Here is a 25,375-nt window from a genome sequence, read left to right as displayed (position 1 = left end):
AGCCATTGCTCTAAAGTCTGCACGAGCATTGAGATATGGACTGGAGTGAGAGCTCTCCAGGTCAGCATGAGAAACTGAAGTGGGTACGAGGAATCTTGGCTAGCAGGCTAGAGGCCGAGCGTCACACACTCCACTTCAGAGCGTGGAATCAAGGGAAGAAAGTTTCTCTATCTAACGTGATGGGGGCAGTTTTCAGATTCTAAAGACAGCTGGCAGGCTTCCCTGCAGACTCATCTTCAAAGGGAACCTCCCCGTGGAGATTCTCCCTTTGAAAATCCAGCAGCACGGATGCCACGGGTATAAAAGCACCTGCAGACGTCGTGCTTGCTTTGCGGCAGAATAAAATCACTGTGTGTAGTTTTCTTCCCCTGACACCGAGCCCTACTACGCTCTTCCTTCCATGCGCTGTGAAACCTTTACCTGCACAGGCCGGATAGGGTGAACGCACGTTTACCCTCATCAAAACCTTTAAAAATTGCTCTCCCTATGATGCCATTGATAACACCACTCGCCTCTGGTTCCAACTAAGTCGCTGTTTCTCTCTTCTTCCCTATTTCCTTTTCATCGTCCCCCTTGCCATACACAGAGTGATTTTCAAAGCCATTTCCATTGGTAAAACAGTGCTTTATATGAGGAAATGGCTTCCTATAAAACCTAGACTCCTATTTGCAGCAAGCTGCATTTTTTTGCCTCAAGAAGGAGGCATTGCCATTTTAAGTGGGGTTTGGTAAACATTCTTCCAACTGGTGCTTATTAAACATATATTAAAGCCCTTCCCAACTAGGTAAATCTGCAAACTGGTAGTGCTACAGTCAAGATACCTTGGGAGACAAATGGAGAAACATCATTTAAAAAAAAAAAGACATTGGGTAGATTTTCAAACACCGGCTGAACGGCAAAGACAATCAGTTAACTTTAACTGGTTATGTTTAGCAAAATTATCAGCTGAACAAAATCAGCTAGATGTTCAACTGAAAATTCATCTAATATAGCTGGTCTACATTTGAGCAGTTATATTTAGCAAACTGGGTCGATAGGATTGAAAATTGATTTCTACCCAGTTAAATCCTCTCTTTGATAACCTCCCCTTACCTGTCCATTGTCATTAGCATTATTATCAGAGCAGTGTTGGATGCTGGGTCAGCGGGAAGTTTTGCTGGCTTGGCTTGGGATTAACTTTGGGGAGGTCTGGGGGGTGATGGTGATGAAACAGCTTTATTGTACCTCTCTATCCAATTCCGCTTACGATAGTCTTTAAAGTTATACTCATTAAAACTGATTTTTGATATGTTTCAAGAACAAAGATAAGAGTAAAAAATCAAGATTACCTAATTAGATAAAGCAAATGTTGCTTACCTGTAACAGGTGTTCTCACAGGACAGCAGGATGGTAGTCCTCACATATGGGTGACATCACAGGATGGAGCCCAATCACGGAACACTTTTGTCAAAGTTTCTAGAACTTTGACTGGCTCCTACTGGGCATGCCCAGTATGGCACCTACCCTGCAGCCAGCAGGGGTCCCCCTTCAGTCTTGTTTAAAAAGCTACAGGAAGTGCCGAAAAATAAAATAAGAAACGTAACGAACCCAACACCGTGGGGCGGCGGGCGGGTTTCGTGAGGACTAACATCCTGCTGACCTGTGAGAACACCTGTTACAGGTAAGCAACATTTGCTTTCTCACAGGACAAGCAGGATGGTAGTCCTCACATATGGATGAGTACCAAGCTGAGCATGTCCGTACATGCACCAAATGTACCCAAGACGTGCAACAGGCACAACAACTGGGGTAGAATTTGGTAGAGGGCATCCTGAACCCTAACGGGCAGGCGGAAGGGTGTTGGTACGTCAAGTTGTAAATAGGTTACGCAGGACAGATTGGCCGAAGATGGAATCTTGTCTTCTGGCCTTGTCCAATCAATAGTGGGCTGTAAAGGTATGGAGAGAACTCCAGGTGGCAGCCCTGCAAATGTCAGGAAACGGCACCGATCATAGGTGTGCTAGTGAAGTCACCATGGCCCTCACAGAGTGTGCTTTAACACGGTCTTGAAGTGGAATGCCTGCTTGCTGATAGCAAAAGGATATGCAGTCTGCAAACCAGGAGGAGAGAGTCTGCTTACCCACAGGCTGCCCCAATTTGGTGGAGTTGAAAGAGACAAATAATTGAGTGCTTTTCCTGTGGGCAGCTGTATGGTCTAGGTAGAACGCTAGAGCCCGTTTACAGTCAAGGGTATGCAGATCCTGCTCTCCTGGATTAGAATGGGGTCTGGGAAAAAAGGTAGGTAGTATGATAGATTGATTGAGATGAAACTCTGTCACTACCTTAGGCAAGAACTTAGGGTGAGTGCGGAGTACTGCCCAATCTTGCAGAAGTTTAATGTAAGGTGGATAGGTAACTAGGGCCTGTAACTCACTAACTCTGCGAGCTGAAGTGATTGCCAAAAGGAAAATCACTTTCCATGTGAGATAGCGAAGTTCACAGGATTGGAGAGGCTCGAATGGTGGTTTCATGAGCCTTCCTAAAACCAGGTTCAGTCCCAAGAAGAGGCTGGAGGATGCAGTGAAGGCTTGAGGTGAAGCAAACCCTTCAGAAAACGTGTTACAAGGGGTTGTACTGATATAGGAACATCCCCAATACCTTTATGGAAGGCGGCCACCGCACTAACATGCATTCTGATGCAGGAAGTTTTAAGACCTGACTCAGACAAGTGCCAGAGATAGTCCAGAAACTTCGTGATTGGACAGGTAAAGGGGTCAAGGGATTGAGAAGAGCACCATGACTGAAACCTGTTCCATTTGTAAGAATAAGATTTTCTTGTGGAAGGCTTCTGTGAAGCAATCAGGACAGGGGAAACTGATTCAGAAAGGTTAAGTGGCTGAAGGATTAACCTTTCAACTTCCATGCCATCAGGGACAAGGCTTGCAGATTGGGGTGGTGCAGGCACCCGTCGTTTTGCGTAATCAGAAGCGGGTCCTTTCCCAAGGGAATGTGCCTGTGAATGGAGAGATCCTGAAGTATTGGAAACCACACTTGGCGAGGCCAGTGAGGTGCTATCAGGATCATGGTTCCCTTGTCCTGACATAACTTCACGAGAGTCTTTGAGAGAAGTGAAATTGGAGAGAATGCATATAAGAGACCTGTCGCCCACGAGAGGGAGAATGCATCTCTTGGTTGTGAGTGTTGGCTGCGAGAAAGAGAGCAAAAGTTCTCTACTTTGCGGTTTTGACATGTTACAAAGAGATCTATATGAGGGTAACCCCATTGTTGGAAGATCGAGTCCGCCACTAAGGGGTTGAGAGACCACTCGTGCGGTTGAAAGGCGTGACTTAGCTTGTCTGCCAACACATTGTCCACTCCCGGCAAGTAGGTGGCCCTGAGGTACATCGAGTGGGAGAGGGCCTCCGCCCATATCTGCGCAGCTTCCTGAAACTGAAGGTAGGAGCCCGTCCCTCCCTATTTGTTGACGTACCACATGGCCACCTGGTTGTCCGTCTGAATCAGGATGACCTGATTGGACAGGCGATCCTGAAATACCCTGAGAGCATATCTGATTGCTCGCAGCTCCAGGAAATTGATTTGGTGTTTGGCTTCCTCTGGAGACCAATTTCCTTGTGTCTGCAGATTGGCCACATGAGCTCCCCAGCCAAGATTGAAAGCATCGGTGGTGAGAATTATTTGAGGGTCTGGAGGCTGGAAGGGCAAACCTTGGAGGAGATTGATCTGATTTTTCCACCAGGCAAGACACTGACGGAGTGAGTCGGTAACGTGGACAATGGTCGACAGGGGCTGAATGCACTGAGTCCATTGTGACCTTAGAGTCCACTGCATGACTCTCATGGCTAGGCGGGCCATTGGGGTGACCTGAACTGAGGACGCCATGTGTCCCAGTAGGATGAGAAAGCACACCAGCTGGTGTGCAAGAGAGACGAGAGTGAGAGCTCGTTGTCGAGGTAGAAAAGCTTTTGCCTGCAAGGTGTCCAAGTCCTCCCCTATGAATGATAAGGTTTGAGATGGGACTAAGTAGGATTTGTCATAGTTGACGAGAAATCCTAGCGAAATCAGGGTGTGTAAGGTAAGATGCAGGGACGACAGAGCAGTTTGCTGAGTGGGAGCCCTGATCAACCAATCGTCTAGATAGGGGTAGACGTGAACACCTTGAGTCCTGAGGAAGGCTGTAACTACTACGAGACATTTCGTGAAGACTCATGGTGCAGACGCGAGGCCGAATGGAAGCACTCGGTACTGATAGTCTTGGGGCCTACCAGAAATCTCAGGTATTTGTGATGAGATGGAGTTATCGCAATATGAGTGTATGCGTCCTGGAGGTCTAGAGAGCAGAGCCAGTCTCCTTTTTGCAGAAGAGAAAGGAGGGAACCCAAGGTTACCATCTTGAACTTTTCTCGTTGGAGGTACTTGTTGAGGGCACACAGGTCCAGAATTGGACGAATGCCGCCTCATTTTTTGGAGATTAGAAAGTACCGGGAATAGAATCCTAGGCCTCGTTGGGAATAGGGTACTGGTTCTATTGCTCTGGACTGAAGGAGGAGGGAGACCTCCTGTTCCAGAAGTGGTGAGTGGTCGGATGTTCCCCATGTCAGCCAAGGTGGGGAGTCCGGTGGGATGGAGAGAAAGTTCAGGTGATAACCCTGAGAGATTATGGCGAGGACCCACTGGTCTGAGGTGAATGTGTGCCACTTATCGACCTCCCACTGGTATCTGAGGCATTGGAAGCTGGCTGCTGCTTTCTATGCAAGAGTCAAAAACCGGAAGCAGGGCCCGGCTGAGGAGCTGCTTGCGGCTTTTGTTTTCGTATCTGATGAGACTGGACCTTTTGGAAAGGTCTCGTGGAACGAGTCCTGGACGGTGGTGGATAGGACTTCTTTGGACAGAAGAACGACTTTTTTAGTATCCTTCCTGAATGGCTGCTTGGAGGCATACTCAGAAGGCATCAGAGAGAGCTGTCTCAGAGTCTCATGAGGGTCCTTGAGTTCCACCACCGTTGGTTGAATCTGTTCACCGAACAGACTGTCTTCTACAAAGGGCAGGTCGGATAATCTATCCTGCACTTCAGGGCGAAGGTCTGAAGACTTGAGCCAGGCCCATCTTCTCGCCGACATAGCAGCTGCAGATACCCTGGTAGCAGTGTCAAAGATATCGTAAGATGAACTTATCTCATGCTTGCCCGTCTCAAAACCCTTGTTTACTAGGGTTTGGAGCTGATCTTGAAATTGCTGAGGCAGGGAGTCTGTCAAGTTTTGTATCTGCTTAAATAAGACCCTGTTGTATTGGGTCATATAGAGCTGATAAGAGGCGATTTGAGAGATGAGCATTGAGCCCTGGAAGACACGGCGACCAATGGCATCTAGAAATTTTTGCTCCTTGCCTGGGGGAAAGGAAGTGTGAGGTTCTGATCTCTTTGCCCTCTTTTGGGCAGATTCCACGATGACAGAATGGTGATCCAATTGAGATTTTTGAAAGCCTGGGGCTGACTGAACCAAATAAGTGGTGTCAGCCTTCCTGTTGACTGGAGCAATAGAGCCAGGGTGTTCCCAGTTCTTTTTGAGGAGATCCAGAAGAACTTGGTGAATAGGGATGGAGGTTATTTCCTTGGGAGTATCCAGGAATTGCAACAGCTCCATCATTTGGTGCCTGTCATCTTGTTCGGTCTGTAATTGGAAGGGAACCAATTCAGACATCTCCTTCACAAAGTTTATGAAGGAAAGGTCCTCTGGAGGAGAACGCTTTCTGCTTTCAGAAGGAGAAGGTGGTGAAGGCAGGTCTCGGTGTCTGGTGAAGAATCATCTGTCCAGGTATTGTAGGGATCGGCATCTGTCCCTCTAGGAGCCCTAGGGGGACGGGACGGTGGAATCCCTGAAGGTCCTGGTCTAGGCTCCGAAGGAATCGAAGGAATAATTGGAGGCACCGATGAAGGCATCGAGGGACGTATTGGCATCGATGGATGTATCGGCATCGATAGGACTCCAGATGGAGGGATGCGGAATGGTGTTTCCCCTCCCGATGACAAGGAAGTGGAAAGGGCACCGGAGCCATCGGTGACCCGGGATTCATTGGTGGAAAAGCGGCTATGAGCACGTCCATTTTTGAGAGCAGCGGTGCCAACGCTGCCGGAATCGGGTCAGCGGTCGGTTCCATGATCGGTACCGGTGTCGGTGCCGGAAGAACTTGGAGTCGATGGCCTCCTGAACCAGCCGGTCCAGTTCTCGGAGACCTGGAGCAAGCAGCCCTGGCTCTGGAACAGAAGAAGGAGGCAGAGGCATAGTCGGAGGGACCACCTTTAAAGGCGGAGTCGCAGCTCCCAATCCCCTTTTGGGCGAGGGTTGCCCAGTCGCCGAAAAGGTCGGTGCCTTTTCTGGACAGGGTTTCTTCGACAGCGGCTTGGACAATGGCGAGCTCGATGATTTCGCTCCCTTGATGGTCCGAGACTTCCGATGTCGCTCTCTATGATCCCCTCAGTCCTGAAGGGGAATAGAGGGAGTTGAAAGCCGAGAAGTCGTCGATGCCGGACGGTCACCGGCCAGTTGTCGATACTGGCGCGAAGTTGATGGTGCCGGTTCTGACGACGTCGATGCAATGGACGGCGTTGGGGTTTGAGCACGGAAGAGAAGTTCCATCTTCTCCATTCTGGCCTTGTGACCTTTTGGTTTCATTAGGGCACATTTGGTGCAGGTCAGGACATCGTGCTCACATCCGAGACACATTACACAGACTTTATGAGGGTCGGTTATGGACATGGTGCGATTGCAGTCCGGGCACTGACGGAACCCCGACGCCATGGCCATGAAAAACTTGAGCCGCGGTACGGTCAATGGCCAGTAAGCCGCGAGGGCCAAACTCGACGGGAATCAACCGAAAACGGGTAAAAGACTTACCGGAGTACCGCAGAGTCAAAAATTTGAAGGAGGGACCCCTGTGGGGTATGAAACTTTTTAATAATTCAGTGAGGAAAATTCCTGTCAGGAATCTCTGTGGAGCTCCTTAACTGCGTGGATACTGCTGCACAGAAAAATGAAGACTGAAGGGGGACCACTGCTGGCTGCAGGGTTGGTGCCATGCTGGGCATGCCCAGTAGGGGCCAGGCAAAGTTCTAGAAACTTTGACAAAAGTGTTCCATGATTGGGCTCCATCCTGTGATGTCACCCATATGTGCGGACTACCATCTTGCTTGTCCTGTGAGAAAAACGTATATTCCATCAGTTACAAAATGTGCTGTGCTTGTAGATAATTATAATTAGAACCTAGGTCATGCTGATCTGACTAATCATGACCTAAGACAAATGTTGCTGAAATAAAACGCAGAGATGAGACTGTGGTTGGTCAAGATGAAATAAATTGCTGATGACATATTTTGCTTAATCATATTGACTTTGTATGTAGAAATAGTATATAAGACTGACTGTATGTAATGGATTTTGCAAAGCCCACTGACAGCTTGTTCGACGTGTGGCCTTCTCCATGTAATTTTGTAATATTACATGGAAAATAAATTCTTTAGCATTGTACTGGAATAGATGTATTCTTGTCCATAAGGTGGTTACTAAAATGGTCAGAGCTCTTCATTCTAAAGCATATGTAAACATGTTATTGCTTGAGGAAAGGCAAGATAGGGGAGATATGATAGAAACATTCAAATATCTCAAAGGTTCCATGCAGAGGAGGTGAACCTTTTACAATGGAAAGGAGGCTCTAAAACGAGGGGTCATGAGTCAGGAGTAATCTTAGGAAATATTTCTTTACAGAGAGAGTGGTGGATGTGTGGAATAGCCTCCCAGTGGAAGTGGTGGAGACAAAAACAGTATCTGAATTCAAGAAAGCATATGATAAATACAGGGGATCTTTAGGGAAGTGATGAGAATTATAATGCTAAATTAATTGGATGGTTGGGGAGAATGGATGGGCCATATGTTCTTACTCTGCCATCATGTTTCTATTTGTGTGGATCAAATAAGAGGGAAAAGATAAAAAAAGTCTTCACAAGGTTGAGGACTGGGCGAAGGGAGAAGTTGAGGTAGACCTAATACTTTTGAGATGGGGGAAGAGAGGGGAGATCAGACCTCCTCTTCTTTTTTGGGTTGGATGCTCAGGAGGGGTAACTTGGGGCAACTCTGTTTTATTGTTAGGTGCCTAGAGGAACATAAGTTTCAGAGTGAGGGTGGGGAGGTGGGAGGAAGACATTTTTTTCAAGGTGCGTACCAGGAGAGAAATGGGGCTCAGGCACTGGACACATTTTTCTTTAATATCAGGAAGGTGGATGGCTGCTAGATTTGGGCTTTCTATTGCAGTATCTAGATTTACTGGGTGGTTACAGCTAAAAATCAGTGTCAGTGCTTCCACCTAACTTTCTCCCACCAACCTGTCCATTTGTAACCAGCTAAAATGTGTGCATCTTGCACATTTAGCTGGTTAAAGTTGGCTAGACACAGAGGGCAGGGGGAGGGGGTTAAACTTTAAACCAGCAACTCCTAAACTTTAACCAGTTAACTCCTAAAGTTAGCCGGTTTTTTGATAATTGACCCCCATGGTCAATTGATGATTTCTGAAGATCAGTTGTTCAAAGATATAGATGATTTATATCATTTCAGCTTTCCATGATATTAAACGTTAGTTTATGAAAGACAATGTTCCAGCGATATCAGAGTATAAAGGTAATGCATAGGTCTAGTATTGGTATAGAATTAAGTAGTGGCAGTTGTATTCAATCAAGTAAGAAAATGCCCACTGATGGTGCTTTAAATCAGAGGGATATGGTGACTTTATACAATAAATGCATCAACTTCCAGAAACCTGCTACAAGTTAAAAACAAAAACCCCAAAACAAAACACAAGAAGTCAAAACTATAGAAAATCTACATTTTAGAAAGGGAGACTTTTTTATTTTTTCTCAGGCATTTGACATTCAAAAATGCCAAGTGAAATGCAAATAGCTCTTATAGGACTTATGAACAGCAGATGTTTTCATCAAAAGAGTTTTCCCTTTCTGGAAAAATTCAGAGCAACAATGACAAAGGAAAATTACCAGGATTTCCTTTGAGCCATGGAGCCAAACCCCTGCTCAATCTTTTATCTGTGATGTACTGACTTTTACGGAATATGCCTTTCAATATAGTTTTGTTTTGGCCTGGCAATTTCCTTCTGCTCTTTCAGGCTTCCAGCTCAACTGGAACCGGCCTCTGTTGGATTACAGAGCCACAAACCTTCATTTGTAACTATCCAGGGATTTGGTTCCTTACTTTATACTACCACCTCCTAACTTACTTAGCTCAGTCATTATAGCTACCATCCTCATCTAGGAACCTCATACCAAGGCTCCTTCTAGAACCTAGCAATCCTAGGCCCTAAATCCGGCCACTAGGTGTCACTATTGCACGATGCCTGATATCCCCCTACATCTTCAGCCAACCCAGGAGACAGAAGGCATGATGTAGACCCAGGTCATCCACATGATAGCACATGGCATTGCCATGGAGCCCCAAGGTCATCCCCAATTTCATCATTTTATAACCTGACTTACTAGACAGCAGCTACCAATTTTACGGTCATGAAGGTTTTACAATAAATAAAATTAACATGCATAAAAAGAAAAATTAACCAGTTTTTCTTATGCCATTTACATATGTAGATGATGCACACAATGACAGAACTAAATAATAATGACTAATAGTGTTCTGTCAAAAATACTTCTCCCCTTCAGTGCAGTTTGTCAGGGTGGCGCTGAACAAGGCAATATTTATAATCTAGCAGGTCAAAGCTTTAGTGAAACATTTCTCATTCAGTTTTTTCCCGATTTACTGATTTCTGGAAACATGGTTTTGTAATCCTTTTGCATGAAACAAACCTCTTATCCCAACTGAGACATCAGAAGTAGAGATATCTGATGGCTCTGTACCAATAGAAATAGGCTGAATTGCTTCTACTGTAATAATTTTTTAACTTATGTCCCATTGTATCCTGGAAAAGAAGAGTGAAACTGTATACAGTAATCTCTTCCCCCCCCCCCCCAAACCCCTCCAAAAAACAGATTTACCCAGATTTTAGAACACTAAACACGTAGAGGTTGATATTCAGTGCCACCTAGGCGGATAAGTTCGGACATCCAGCTTATTGGTGTAAAAATATCCAGCAGCGCTGAGTGGCTGCCACTTTGCTGGATAGCTAATGAGCAGGTCTAAAGTTATCCGGGTATATTCAGTGGTACAAACATTCCTGCTACATTAATCGGATATGCAGGATTACATTTGAATATCTATCTCAAAGAGGCCAATATTAAAAAAAAAAAAAAAAAAAAAAGCAGAACAGATAACTTACCCGGCTAAAATTAGCCAGATAAGTTATCCTAGATATTCAGCAGGATAAACATCCCACTGAAGATCCTTAATTAAAGTTATCCAGCTACCTTTAGATAGATTACCGGTTAGTTTTAAAAGTTATCTGGTCTCATGTGGCCGAATAATTTTAGCCTTAACCAGCTATATTCCAAAAAATGTAGTCAGTTAAATGGTGCTGCTGTTAAAAAAAAAAAAAAAAAAAAAAAAAGGTACTTTATGGGGCTGAACCTCACCACCATCCAAGCTGCGACAACAGGCCCTGCCAGGCTGAACATCCCCTTACTGCATCCCAAACTCCTCTAAAAGAATTATAAAAGTGAAATTGGAGGTGGTCCAGGACCAGCTTCTGCACCTTCCTCCTCATCTCCCAAACCCAACCTCCTGATACTTTATAAAATGCCAGTCTTCAGCTGACATGGCAACACAAGAAAGCGCTGAGCCCGAGTCACGGTAGCTTGGTACCACAGTTCAGTATGAAGATTGGCATTTTTAAATGTACCAGGAAAGTAGTAGCGTTATGGTTGGGATTGGGGGGGGGGGGGGGGGGAGAAAGAGAGGGAGGCCCAAGGCGGCTTTTTGAAGCAAGATTATATGGAAGCAAGGAGTTAGCTGGATAAGTTATTCGGCCAACTCACCCTGTCCCTGTCCTCCTAACTTATTTGGCTTTTAGCTGGATGATGACTTTTCCGGCTAAAGGTTAGTCAAATAAGTATCAGGGATATTCAAAACTCTAGCTGGATAATGAAAATTAGTTTTTACCTGTTAATTTTCGTTCCTGTAGTACCATGGATCAGTCCAGACCGTGGGTTGAGCCTCCTGTCCAGCAGATGGAGACAGACCAAAACTGAAAGGATATCCTATATCAGGACAGAGCCTACCCTGCAGCCCTTCAGTATAACCATGGTCAAAGCAGAAAAAAAACCCAACAATAACAGGATCAAGCAAGTAACTATAAAACTCAATTGAGCAACTCAACAACTTTTCAAGGAACTCTGTAGAGAGAAACGCTCTTGCATATACTTGGTCCCCAACAACCAAAACTTCCGGTGTAAACGTCCGGTGTTCTGGAGAAGAATAAAGTACCAACTTCCGAAAATCTGCAATAAAAGAAGCTTTGAGTGGATGGCATGAAAGAACAAACAGGGAAGGGTATCTGGACTGATCCGTGGTACTACAGGAATGAAAATTAACAGGTAAGAACTAATTTTCCTTTCCCTGTACGTACCCGGATCAGTCCAGACCGTGGGATGTACAAAAGCTTCCCTAAACCGAGCGGGACCGAGACAGTCCTGCTCGAAGCACTTGCCTACCAAAAGAACCAAAGACTGGTGCTTGCACATCCAGTCGGTAGTATCGAGCAAAAGTATGCAGGGACGTCCAGGTGGCGGCCCTGCAGATTTCTTGCGGAGAAACAGATTGATTCTCCGCCCAGGAAGTAGCATGAGAACGCAGCGAATGAGCCTTTAGGGTAGGCCCTCAGGAACCGCCCAACCTAGACAAAGATAGGCCGAGGAAATTGTTTCTTTTAACCACCGGGCAATGGTAGCCTTAGAGGCTGGTTTGCCCCAATTCGGACAACTCCAGAGGACAAAGAGATGATCTGATTCCCGAAAGTCGTTGGTAATCTGGAGGTACCGGAGTAAAATGTGTTTAACATCAAGTCGGCCCCCAGTGGTCCCCGCAACCTCTTCTGGAGAGAACGCTGGGAGCTCCATCGACTGGTTGACATGGAAGACTGAAACAACCTACGGCAAGAAAGAAGGCACCATTTTGAAAGAGACTCCAGAATCGGAAAACCGCAAAAAGGGTTCCCAACAGGATAACGCTTGGATCTCCGAAACTCGTCGAGCAGAACAGATAGATACGAGAAAAACCGCCTTGAGCATGAGATCTTTCACTGTAGCCTGATGGAGGGGCTCGAACGGAGCAGTACAGAGAGTCCGAAGGACGAGATTAAGACTTCATGACGGACAAGTGGAGCGATTGGGCGGCCTCAGGTGCTTGATGCCTTTCAAGAACCGAATCACGTCCGGGTGAGCCGTCAAGGTTTGACCGTCGACTCTATCGAGAAGGACTCCGAGAGCGGACACTTGTATGCACAACAAAACCAAAGGAGAGACCTTTGGAGAGACCCTTCTGGAGGAAAGAAAGTACCACCGAAATCGGAGCAGAGCACGCCAAAACACCCGATTCCGCACAGACGGACTCAAAAACTTTCCAAACATGTACACAAGTCAGCGAAGTGGACTGCTTGCGAGCCCACATAAGAGTGGAGATAACTTCCTCTTTATAGCCCTTATGACTCAGACGTCGCCATTCAAAAGCCAGGCCGCTAGACAAAAGCGATCAGCCTGGTCGAAAAATACAGGCCCCTGCCGAAGCAGGCGAGGAAGATGACCGAGCCGAAGAGGCCAGTCGGTTGCCAGGTTGACGAGGTCCGCGAACCACGGTCTGCGAGGCCATTCGGGTGCTACCAGAACCACTGGCCCTTGGTGGAGTTCTATTCTATTCTTCGGAGAACTTTTCCCACCAGAGATCACGGAGGGAACACGTAGAGAAGGACGTCTGTGGGCCGGGGACAGCTAGAGCATCCACGTCCTCCGAAGTGTTCCCTCCAGCGGCTGAAGAACCTGTTGGCCTTGGCATTGCGCAAGGTCGCCATGAGGTCCAGGTGAGGGGGACCCTCCTGTCGACGATCAGATCCATGTCTTCGTCCGAGAGTTCCCACTCTCCTGGGTCAAGAGACTGGTGACTGAGGAAAATGGCCTGCACATTCTCCTTGCCCGCTATATGGGAGGTCACCAGGCAATCCAGATGGCGCTCTGCCCAGGCAAAGAGACGGCTGGCTTCTAGAGCCACCAGGTGACTGCGAGTGCCCCCCTGGCGGTTGATATAAGCCACCGTGGTGGAGTTGTCAGATAGTACCCTCACCGCTTTGCCGTGAATTAAGGGTAGAAACACCTGAAGCGCCAGACGCACCGCCCGGGCCTCCAGCCGATTGATGTGCCACAGAGTCTGAACTGGCGACCAAATCCCCTGCATGGTCTGGGACTGGCAAACTGCTCCCCAGCCGGAGAGACTGGCATCTGTGGTCACTACCAGCCACTGTGGAGTCTGAAGAGGCATTCCCCGAAGAAGATGAGGGAGCGAAAGCCACCACTGCAAGGCAGCGATGGTAGAGACCGAAAGTGGGAGAACCATGTGAAACTGCTCTGACACCGGCTGCCAACGGGATAGCAAAGCTCTCTGTAATGGACGCATATGCATAAAAGCCCAAGGGACTAGGTCGATGGTGGGGGCCACTGAGCCCAGAACTTGGAGGTAGTCCCATGCTGTTGGGAGAGGAAGCGAGAGAAGGTTCCACACCTGATCGATTAGTTTGAGGGCTCGAGCACAAGGCAGGGACACCTTGCCGATCTGAGTACTGAAGCGGGCCCCCAACAATTCCAACACTTGGGAAGGCTGGAGATTGCTTTTGGGAAAATTGACTATCCATCCCAAGGAGGAGAGGAGAGCTAGAACCCGATCCACCGCCTGTCGGCAGTGACTCTCTGACTTGGCCCTCACGAGCCAGTCATCCAGATAGGGGTGGACTAGGACTCCTTCGCGGCAGAGGGCAGCCGCCACCACCACCATGATCTTGGTGAAGGTGCATGGTGCGGTGGCGAGGCTGAAGGGCAACGCCCGAAACTGAAAGCCCCGGTTGAGGATGTGAAAGCGAAGATACTTCTGGTAATGGTGGTGAATCAGAATGTGAAAGTAGGCCACATCGAGAGAGGCAAGGAACTCGCTGGGATGAACCGCCGCGATGACCGCTCTCAGGGTCTCCATGTGAAAATATGAGATCCTGAGGGCCCGATTAACCCTCTTGAGGTCCAAGATCGGACAAAAAGCACCGTCCTTCTTGGGTACCACGAAGTAAATAGAATACTGGCCGGCGCTGAGTTCCTGCTGCGGAACTGGGACAATGGCGCCCAGACTCTGGAGTCTGGAAAGTGTCTGGTCCACCACCTCCCGCTTGAGACGGCTGCAAGGAGACAACGAAGAGGTCCAGCAGGTTTCGAGAAAATTCTAAGGCGTAACAGTTTAGAACAATCTCGAGAAACCACTGATCCGACATGATTTTGACCCACTCCTCGAAGAATAGGGAGAGACAACCTCCCAGACCGAGGAATAGGTCGACTGAATTTCATTGTGAAGCGGGCTTGGAGGTGGCATGCTTGGAGGTGGCACGCTGAGAGGCCCCCTCGCGGAAGGGCTTGCACCCACTAAAAGGCTGGGACCAAGATTGAGACCGGGAAGAATAACCTCTAGAAGAGCCACAGTGTCCACGAGGCGTATATCTCCGTTGACCCAGGAAATGAGGACGGGAGGGCGTAAACGACCTAGATTGTTTCGGATGGTCCTCAGGCAGCTTATGAACCTTCTTTTCCCCAAAAAGAGTTAATAAGCTGCTCAAGGTCCTCTCCAAAAAGCAACTTGCCCTTGAAAGGCAATGTGCCCAAGTGCGCCTTAGAAGACGGGTCTGCTGACCAATTGCGCAACCAGAGGAGCCTTCTGGCAGATACCGCCGAGACCATCGTACAGCGCATCTGCCCGGTACGCGATGACACCTTCCAACCGTTCAGCCTGCTCTGCCTCTGCAGACGGGAGGTCCTGGGTGCCTAGCAGTTGTTGAACCCACCTAAGATCTGCCCGCTGCATGAGACTGCTGCAGATAGTCGCCCGGACCCCCAAAGCTAGAACCTCGAAGATACGTTTTAAATGGGCTTCGAGCTTATGATCTTGTACATTCTTTAGGGCCGTGGCCCCCACTACTGGAATAGTAGTGTGTTTGGTGGTCGCAGAGACAGAAGAATCCACCGTGGGAATCTGCAGCATGTCCAAGAAATCCTCCGTGAGGGGGTAGAGCTTGTTCATGGCTCTCCCGACATGCAGTTCCACTTCAGGAGCTTCCCATTCCCGGAGGAACAACAATTTGTGCATAGGATGGAAGGGAAAAGCACTTGCCGGAGCCCTAAGTCCTGCCAGGACCGGGTCCATATCTTTGGGAAGCGAAGCAGTCAGCGTATCCGCAGGGGGCCCCTCAATTCCCAGCTGCTGAAGGACAAAGGGAATGAGGGGTTCAAATTCCTCCTTCTGAAACATGCGGAGGACCTGGGGGTCATGCCCCCTCCAGGGGGGGGGGGAGCGCCCCCGCCAAATCTGTGGTGGGATCCGGGTCCGGAGCAAACAGAGGTGCCGGGGGGTCAGAAATGGGGGGTACCCCCGGACCCACCCACACCCTAACGGGCCCCTGTGGCTCCAGGGTCGGGAGAATGGGCGGCGGAGTCGGTCATGGGATTTTTGCTGGCAGGGGACCTGGGGAAGGGTCCTCCTCCTCCTACAAGCTGGCCAAATAAGATTTGTGCAGGAGGAGCACAAATTCTGAAGAAAATCGGGTCCTAGCCTTGCCGGGAGGGGGGGGGGGGTGGGGTGTCAGGGACCTCATCCCGAGGCAACACGGGACTTAAATCGGGGGAAACTCTGCAAAATTCAGATCCCCAGCCCCTGGCAGCTCCGAATCGGGAGCTGCCGAGATTCCCAAGATGGTCACCGTTCCCGCGGTTTGCCGACCCGGGAACGGCCGTGCCATGCGGAGGGGAGTGTGACCGTGGGCTAAATTTGGCTGCGCTGCTGAGAAGGGACCCTCCTCACCCGGCAGGCGCGCGACGAGCGCTCACAACAAGCAAGGCAGGCACTAGGACGCAGCATCCCCACTGAAGAGGAGCCGCGATCTGCAGGAAAAAACAGCTGACAGGAAAAAAATGCTTTTCTAGCTGCCGGTAGGAGCGGAGGCAGAGGAGTGAACCCTGCACGCTCCTCTGGGTCTGGCTGCCGGCTTGTGGTTTTAAGGTTTGTAAAAACTTTCCCCACTTTTTGTAAATCTATTGTATTTATTATTATTATTATTTTTCAAACTGAGAGGGAAAAAAAGAGCACTGAGCCCTCAAGGCAGCCGGGGGGAGGGGGGGTGAGTGACTGGACCACCAGTATCAGCCCCCCACACCAAGGAAGCAGTCTCAGACCTAGGCTATGCCATGCACAAGGGGCTAAGTCCGGCAAGAGCCAGGAGACGGAAACGTCTCCTGTGAAAAAGAAAATAGACAGAGTCCAATTCAAACCAAATTAAAAGAATATATTTTTTTTTAAAGATTGATGCAATACCAGAAATAGGTTACTACATGCTTGATCCGCAAAGAAAAGAAAATAACAGGAAAACCAAAGGCTGACTAGCCCAGATCAGGAGACCGCAGGGTGAGCTGATCCGTCTGCTGGAGACAGACAAATACTGAAGGGCTGCAGGGCAGGCTCTGTCCTGATATAGGATACCCTTTCAGTTTTGGTCTGTCTCCATCTGCTGGACAGGAGGCTCAACCCACGGTCTGGACTGATCCGGGTACGTACAGGGAACTTGTGAGTTATCTGATTAAATGGCTTTGAATATGGACTTCAATAAATCAAATACTTGAGCATTCATTCCAAAGCAGTAATCTCCTTCCAATGTAAATACAACAAGAATGAGGTCACTAATGTACACATATAGGTACTGAAGATCACTCTCTGAACAACCTAAGAAATAAATACTGAACTTATGAAAGAGATTAGCAGATAACACTATAGTAGTTAAACCTGCTCAGGTAGTTTAAGTGCCAGAGATCAACTATGGAGTAACTTCTTACCATGTTAAGAAATAAAAGCAATGCAGTATGCAAACAGAGAAAGATGACTACGAATGCCATGGCTATCCACTCTCTTCCATCTCAAAGGGCTTGTACTCTGAAAGCTGGGATATGCAGTACTAGGCTGTTAATAAGACCACTATTTGGATCCCATACATTGCACAGTTCGCATTACGCTGCACTGCAGAACCAGTGGGAAAGGGGGCTTGTACGTCCCTAGAGAGCACAAACACAGAGCAAGCAGTGATATACTGCATTGCTGAGTTCACACGACTAGCTTTTTCCATACTGGATCACAAACACTGTACGCTGAGACACAACGAAGTGCAGAACCAAATGGCCTGCTCTCTTATGCCCTACCCAGTGCAGATTTATTACACAGTATCATCCAAGGAGCGTGTCCCTACTCATGAATATTCCCCAGAGTGCACAAGCTGTAGATCTTGCTGAACATCACACTTGGGGGATTCACAAAGGCTATTTTTGTCGCAATCAAATCTCCAGAGAACGCAGAGGTGGATATCCAAAGGCTTAGTCCAGGTATCCTTGCGATTTACCCACACAAAACCCGGAGATTTGATTATTCCCCTCTGCTCTCCAGCTAAATTTTGTCTGGGTAGCCAGAAAAAAAAGAGCTGGTGATGGAAGTGTCCAAGGGCGGGGGTTCAATTTTGGTCAGAGAGCGTTGCTATTCAGTGCTTCCTGGGCTGCAGTTAGCTGGGTAAGTCTGGACTGAAGTTAATCTGGATGACTTTATTCAGGTATGTTCCGCAATCTGAAAACTGTAACGTTATTTTTAATTTCTGTAATATTTTACAATTTGTAAATTTTTATTGTGTCACCTTGTGGGTTTGAATGGGAAAGCATCCAATAAATAAAGATGATGATGAACTTTCCTGCTCATAGACCTATCGAATATCAACCGTGCAGACTTTATTTTTACTTCAAAAATAATGGAAGAAAACTCTTTGGAAAGAATGCATGTTACCTTTAAAGCAGCAGTGCCCCCTGCTTGTTACAAAAGCTTAACATGCTAATGATAAGAAAAAGGAGGATCATTTCCCCGGACTGATATTTAAAAATGAACTGGGAAAAAGAATACTGGAGCTCCAGGAATGTGAAAATCAGAGCTCCAGTAAAGGAACAAATGGGATCGGACAAGTTACCAGGTGGAAGGCACCTCCTGATCCCTTCTCAGCTCTTCCTCCTCCACTCCTAAGAGGATGAGCCTCTGAAGCAGCTCCCAACAATTCTTGGCTTGGCCTCCACAAGTCATCCAAGAGGAGCAGAGAGGGTGTGGGAGCCTGTTTTTCTGTTACTGGGCCTCCGTTTTTCACTTTAGGGGCTGTGGTCAGAAAACGAGACACTGCTGCTTCATTTTAGGGATGTTATCACAAGCTCTGCCTGATCCGTTTTTCACACATTAACTCTTTCTACCAGTTTCCAAAATCATGCCCCTCTAGGAGACCGAGTGCTGCATAAAAACGGTAGAGTGTCTGCAATGTAAACAAACATGAAAGAAAAGCAATTTTACAAATGTATTTTCTATAAAGTTAGCTTTGAAAACAGAAGAAAATGAATATTTGAGAATTTGAAGGACTTCTACAGGATTCTGACTTGCTGATCTCTGAGTGCGCTGCTCAGAAACTCCACGTTCCAATGACAGCGTTGCTGTTCTCTCAGCCTGCTCAACGCAGCACCATCTCGAGCACGTCTGTCTGCCCCAAAATGCATCCACAGTGGGCACGACATGCAAACGGAAGAACATTCAAGATGTCACAAAGCGTGGGAGAGTGAATATCCAAACTTTGCTTCTGCAAGGTTTCTCTCTGTTTGATAAACAGCGAATGCTTCTGCGGAGTCTTACGGAGAAGTGAACTTTGTGGTAAATATTAAGAAGATGCAGAGCAACTATTCAAACTCCCTGTTTGGATATTTCACTCTCACACTCTCTTCGTGACATCCCGAATGTATGGGGGTAAAGCCTGCGTCCACTTTTGGATTCTGCTAGGACGTCAGCGACGCCAACAAATAGCAGGCGAAGAAGGGAGGTAACACCTGAGGAGATCAGCACTCGGTACCTGGAACTGCGCGCTGATGCTGGGCGGCTTCTTCTTCTTGTGCAGGTGCAGGAGAGACTTGGTGATGCGATCTTGCAGAGTCAGGTTGCTCAGATGCTTAAGGGACTTAACGTTCAACAGGTGCTGGGAAAAACAGGGAAGCAAGGGAGAGAGAACGGAGGCTTCTTAGTGAAAATCCACAATATCAACGTCTTTCTGCCTCTAATCCCATACGTCCGCTGAAGGTAAAACTAACTTAAGAAATCAACATGGCCCCGGGGTAATGTACTGCACAAAGGCATACTCACACACTCGTTCAGAAGTAAAGGACAATGCGGCTATTCAGAGGGTTTGGGAAGTTTAACTTTATGTGGTAAATTATGGCCATAGCAAAACAATAACTCATACTCAACCATAACATATCTCAACACAAATAAGGTCAACATATTTCATCTGAACTCATGGAGTCACCAGCCCTAATATGCATCTCATATTAATTTTGCCTTATTATGCAAGCCACAATGTCCCTTAGCCGAAAAGGCTGAGTTTGTTAACATTCAGCACTGCCGGCAATGCTTAGCTCTTTCCTAGTCACTTCCTATCTCGTGCCCAACAATTGCAAAGCTGTGGCCCCATTCCGTAAATGTCTGGGGACACGGACCGAGGAGTGGCAAAGTTCAATTCTCTGCTGTAAGAGTGGAGAATTGCCTTGTTGGTACGCCACCCTCTCTTAGGCTGTGATGCTCACGGTGAAGCCCACCTCTTCACCACCTTGCTGTTATGTGTAATCAACTCATAGTGCACCTACCTGATGGTTGCTGTGTTATGCTGTGACTAGGCCAGCCCTCTACCAGAGTGGGAAGACAGAAAGAGCATACACTGGCCTGAAGAGAGATATGGGGGGGGGGGGGGGGCAACTCAATGTTTGTCTTCAGGCCTGCCCCTCTCCGGATTTGCTGCTTCCCATTGTATCCACTCCCCTGTTTGCTCCCCAACTTATCCTTTAATTCTCATCTCCCACCCCCCAAGACTTTTGCCTCCTAGCCCCCCCCCCCCCTCCCCAAGTGCTGGTCCAATCCTGGCTGTGAACCAAGGTGGACTCATATAAATTTCAGGTCTAGTGCATATAAGGGAACAGTCCATCCCATGAAGACTCCCTAGTAGGGTCCATCAGTAGCTGGAGAGGGAATCAATCACAAAACTATCTAAGATTTTAAAAGTACATTTTCAGTACAGTCCAGCCAAGTGCAAAGCCCATGGCTACAGCTTTGTACACATTTTCAAAGGGAACACCGGGGTGCACATCCCCTTTGAGAACTGCCCATGGACACAAATGGCTTGCGAACTTTGCAGGTGTTTTTTTTGTGGGGGCCAAACTGGGCTGGGAAATAGCACATGCACCTCTGACAATGCAATGAATGTGCAGCAGTTCCTAATCCTGCCCCAAACAACACTCTCCCTTAACTTGCCAAAAAGTGCACACACTGTGGAGCCCAGCTGGATTAAAGATGGGTGAGTTACCAGGAAAATACGGCTCTCTCCCAGTGCTTAGATTCCACAGACAGAAATAAGAAAGCAAGGCTTAAAGGTCAGAACCAAGGAGCTGCCTAAAATACATTACAGGATTACATTACATTCTGCTTTTATTTATTGTTAATCATGTGGCTTCTCTAAACCAATCATATTACACTTTGCTTGAAACCCAAAGCCTCTTATTTTGTGTACAAATCTTTTCATATATAGAACATTCAAAGATTTCTGTTCTTATAGTACAAAGTCCCAAGACTTCTCTTAGCCTTAATGTCAAGTGTTTTTTTTTTAATTAGAGGTTAGAGATAAATGACATCCATAATTGTTCTTTTTCCCTTACAAATGATGGGTTAATTACTGGTATTTTGACTTTCAAAAATAAATATTCTTAAATTTGGATACATGGAAATTTTTGACTTACAATAATTAAAACTTCTTTTCAATTTATAAATGTACAAACACAAAGGCTAATAATGGAAAATATGTAAAGCGATACCTTTTTATTGGACTTGACACATGTCTTGTCTAGTTTTAGGGAGCTACACACTAGCAGGTTGAAAGAAAATGAAATGTGGAAAAACTGAAAACATTGTTTGACTAGATAATGTATCCCAATATCTCCTTTTCCTAAAGCTTTGTGTGTTTCATGGGATTTATTGGCGGTCAGGGTTTCTTGTGATATAGCTTTGTGCTGTATGAGTTGCACACCAAAGTCTGAACTGTCAGAATTGCTGATCTCTGCTGCTGAATTCACCTAAATCGCTTGCCTATATCTCTTCTACCAGAACAGATTTCTGTCGCAGGGCACACTAAGATACATTTTGTTAAATCTGTCAGCAAGGGATACAGAATACATGCCGTGCTGACCTGTCCAATGAAAGCTCTAAAACATTCTTAACCTGGACATATTAGACCCATTGCACAAATTTATTATTATGGGAAATTAAAGTACATATGATATAAAAAGAAATGAGAGAAATGATTACCATGGGCAATCACCACCCCACCTCTGGATGCTGCCTATGCAGAAGGTATCACTATCATTACTTTTGCTTTACTCATGCACAAGCAAACGCATGTGCACCTACCCTCTTACAGCATCACCGTACTAAAATGTATGCATGCATACAGTGTCACAGCTTCTTTCTAGGTTGTGCTCATGTATGTAGTATCACTATTTCCTCCCTAATTGCGTCTACACATACAGTGGCTTGCAAAAGTATTCAACCCCCTTAAAATGTGTTATATTCCATATAGTTCTACTGGGTGGATTACACTTTTGAACATTCATAAAGTTACAAACAAAAATAAAACAGAAAAATTAAATACATCAATAAAATGAATCAACAAAATAACTTCTTTAAGCTTCTTTCAAAATGCCTTCACATCTGTTTCCCCATGGATCTCAATTGATAGGACGGGCCCCCACATACAAAAAAGCTCTGGTTTGTATAACCATAAGATTGTAATCCCTTAATGAAGGGACAGCTAATAATTTTGTTCCATGCAAATGCAATCCTCTCCCAGGGACATATTTATGCAATTTGTCACCCAGGGAGCTGGGCGTTTCCCCATCCAGCAGCTTGTGAATTAGGACCAGCATTTTAAAACTTGACCACCCTATTAGAGGTAAACAATATAGCACCTTCAGGACAGGGCTTATATATACATTAAGGAGTGTACTTGTCAAGAGACGCGCTGCCTAACTTAATGGACCTAATCAAATTTGGAGGGAACCCACACAAAAAGACTATTACAGTTGTCATGTTGTCCATGGAAAATGGCTTGCACCATTGTCCTAAGGGGTCAATAGGCAACAACTTTTAAGGGGCACAAAAGTTTCAAAGTGTAGAAACCAGATTGTAACTTCTTTTTAACATGGGTTTTCAAAGTTAAGCCAGAATCTAGAATTTCACCTAAACTGTGTGCTTCAAATTATATTTTAAGTTGACGGTTTTCAAATCGCATGTGGATGAATCCTTCTCCAAAGGGTTTACGCCCAATCCACAATACAGTGGTCTTTTAAATATTTAAACTCAAGCCATTAGTCCTTAACCATCTATTAATTTGGGAGAAACAATCTTTAAAAGTGAGTACTGTAGTGCTCACGCACACAGTACTTATTCCTTCCACTGTTGGATACCGCCGTGCATACAGCATCACTGCCTATCCTCTAGATTTATGCTTGCTGCATACAGACTTTAACATAGAAATGCCACTAACTAACTAACTAAATAAATAAATAAATAAATAAATAACTATCTATCAGCAAGAGAAATACAGCAAAGGTCATCTTACCTTGGGAAGGCTGGGTTTAGCTTTGAAAGTTTTGTTTCTCCTAAACAAATCACAAGAGATCACATTTTTACTTCATTTGCGCGTATACCTCTTTTCTATATGTCAGTAGCAAGTATGTATCTTCAGGAGTTTAATATGTATATACATACATAAATACAGATACATATGTACCCAAGATACTGTAAATTGTAAGTATATATAAATTGGTCCAAATAATGCAAAAGGTCGCAATTTGGGAATGTAAAAAATACTCAATGTTGCACAGAAATCATCTACAGAAAACTCAAGGTATGGTAATGGGAGCCCAAACGGCTCCCGACATAGCAAGTTTGTATGTTTCTTTTTTTTTTTAAGAGAAATTTTTATATTCCAGTTACTGGATGGCATATCAAAGTTGTTGGAAAAGATTTATAGATGACATTTTAGCATTATAGACCTGGGTCTTTAAAATCTTTATTGGAATTTTATAAAGGGTTTAATTGTCAGGATTCTCATTTACAATTCACTTTGAATTATGACCTCAATATTATTTCATTTTTGGACATTAGTATTACTAAACTCAGCACTGAGTTGCATACTACCATCTACCATAAGCCTACAGATAAAAATAATCTACTGGGACAGAGAGTTTTCATCCCACCTGGTTTAAGCAAATTCTACCGAAAAGCCAATTTTTAAGGCTTCAGAGACTTTGCTCTGATTTAGATGATTTCAAAAATAAATCTAGGAAGATGGGAAGTCATTTTTTGGACAAAGGATCTCTTTATAAATATGTGAAACAGGCTTATACACATGCTAGATTGGCTATTTACTTCTTCCAAAGTCTAATGAAATTCACAATGCAGATTTGTGTTTTATAATGTTCCAATTTGTCATCCACAATTTATCAAATCATCAAGAAACATTGGGAAATTCTAAAGTTATTCCCAGTTTTTTTCTACAATATTTCTATTTGCTTTTTGCAAGGAAAGAATTTCAGAGTATTTTGTGCACTCAGACATAAACAGTACTATTACCAAGTTCGGGGGCATCAGCCATAGTACTACAAAAGATTTTGCAACAAAATCTGTTTTTCATATTTAAGAAGTTCCATCAGTTGCACCTCTATACATGATGCATATCTTATTGACTAACTACGTGGTCTGTACTATGTGGGTAAGACTAAATAGATGATGCAAATATGGATAACTGAACATAAAAGCTGTCTTAAAAACAGCCAGCAGGAAGCACCTATGGTGGAGCATTTTTTTTAAAAGTTTAAACACTTCTTTAAAGATATCAAAAGGCTAATTATTGACCAAGTTTAAAATAATTGGAGGGGTGGTGACCGTGAACTAACACCAATCCGTAAACAATAAAAATGGATTTTTCGTCATCATACTATGGCACCTGGTGGGCTAGATGCAGATATAAACTGGAATGTGTTTTATTGATTCATTTACATATTTGGCATTGACAGTTTATTAATTCTATTATATATATATATCATATGTTTCAGCTGCTGACAGTTAATCTATATGATTAGTTTGGGATTAAATGAGAGACTGGTGTGGATATTTTCTATGGAACATTTGAGTTTATGTAAATTAACATCTGAATGGGTCAATGCAAACATACAATTTTTTTAATATCTTATGAGGACTGAGAAACCTTCAGTGCTCCCTCCCTAAAAATATAAGGGCTACAAACAATATCCCTCAAACCCAACTGAAAAAAATTGTGAATAAAATCCCTAGGTTAACCTGTTTAATGAAACATTGCAATTAACACCAATTTTTTTCCTATAGAACAAATGATGAACCTGGCTTTGATACTGACAGATCGAGCATAACTTGGCTAACAACCTGATTTATCCAACCAGAAACCCCCTCAGTACAACATTATCTTCCGTGAAAATATCAAAATACATTAGTTTAGTTTAATAATTTGGTAACTGCCTTTCCCACAATGCATCAAGGGATTTTTTGCAAAAACAATACAAATACAAAATCCTTAAAACATCTCAGAAAGCCTCTTTATGCAGCAAAAATGATGTACTGATGTATTTTTATTGTAAATATATTTTTCTTCGTAAACTGCTTTGGTTTGTATTTTAGTTCAATGAAGGTGATCAAGAAATGTAAATTAACACAACAAAAAGCTGCATTCAAAATTAATTAGCACAACATACACAGTACTCATTAGCAGCTCAATTGTATAAGGGTAATTCAGGCAGGCAGACTAAACAAAAAAAAAAAAAAAAATCACACTGAGGTTGATATTCCAAAGCCTTTAGACGGACAGTTGAAAAGTTATCCATCTAAATAGCTAACCGGTGATATTAAATGCTGGGGGCGGACGAGAGGTGTTTTGGTGATCAGCTGAGTTAGTCGCATAAGTTAAGCAGATAACTCCAATATTCAGAGTTAGCCACATAACTTAT

At 45.2% G+C, this 25,375-nt stretch overlaps 1 protein-coding gene across 1 annotated transcript in view; it reads right to left on the bottom strand.

Moving 5' to 3' along the window:
• The window catches only part of MYO9A (myosin IXA), a 324,407-nt gene that overhangs the window by 104,807 nt on the left and 194,225 nt on the right, over positions 1 to 25,375 (bottom strand). Inside the window, 2 exon segments of the mRNA XM_029575878.1 lie at positions 19,147 to 19,269; positions 22,954 to 22,993. Of these exon segments, the coding sequence (XP_029431738.1) occupies positions 19,147 to 19,269; positions 22,954 to 22,993 (163 nt within the window).

This window comes from Rhinatrema bivittatum, chromosome 13 (assembly GCF_901001135.1).
Source record: "Rhinatrema bivittatum chromosome 13, aRhiBiv1.1, whole genome shotgun sequence".
NCBI classification, from domain to species: domain Eukaryota; kingdom Metazoa; phylum Chordata; class Amphibia; order Gymnophiona; family Rhinatrematidae; genus Rhinatrema; species Rhinatrema bivittatum.
The sequence above is the reverse complement of the archived record's forward strand: the minus strand, read 5'-3'. Positions and strand labels throughout refer to the sequence as shown.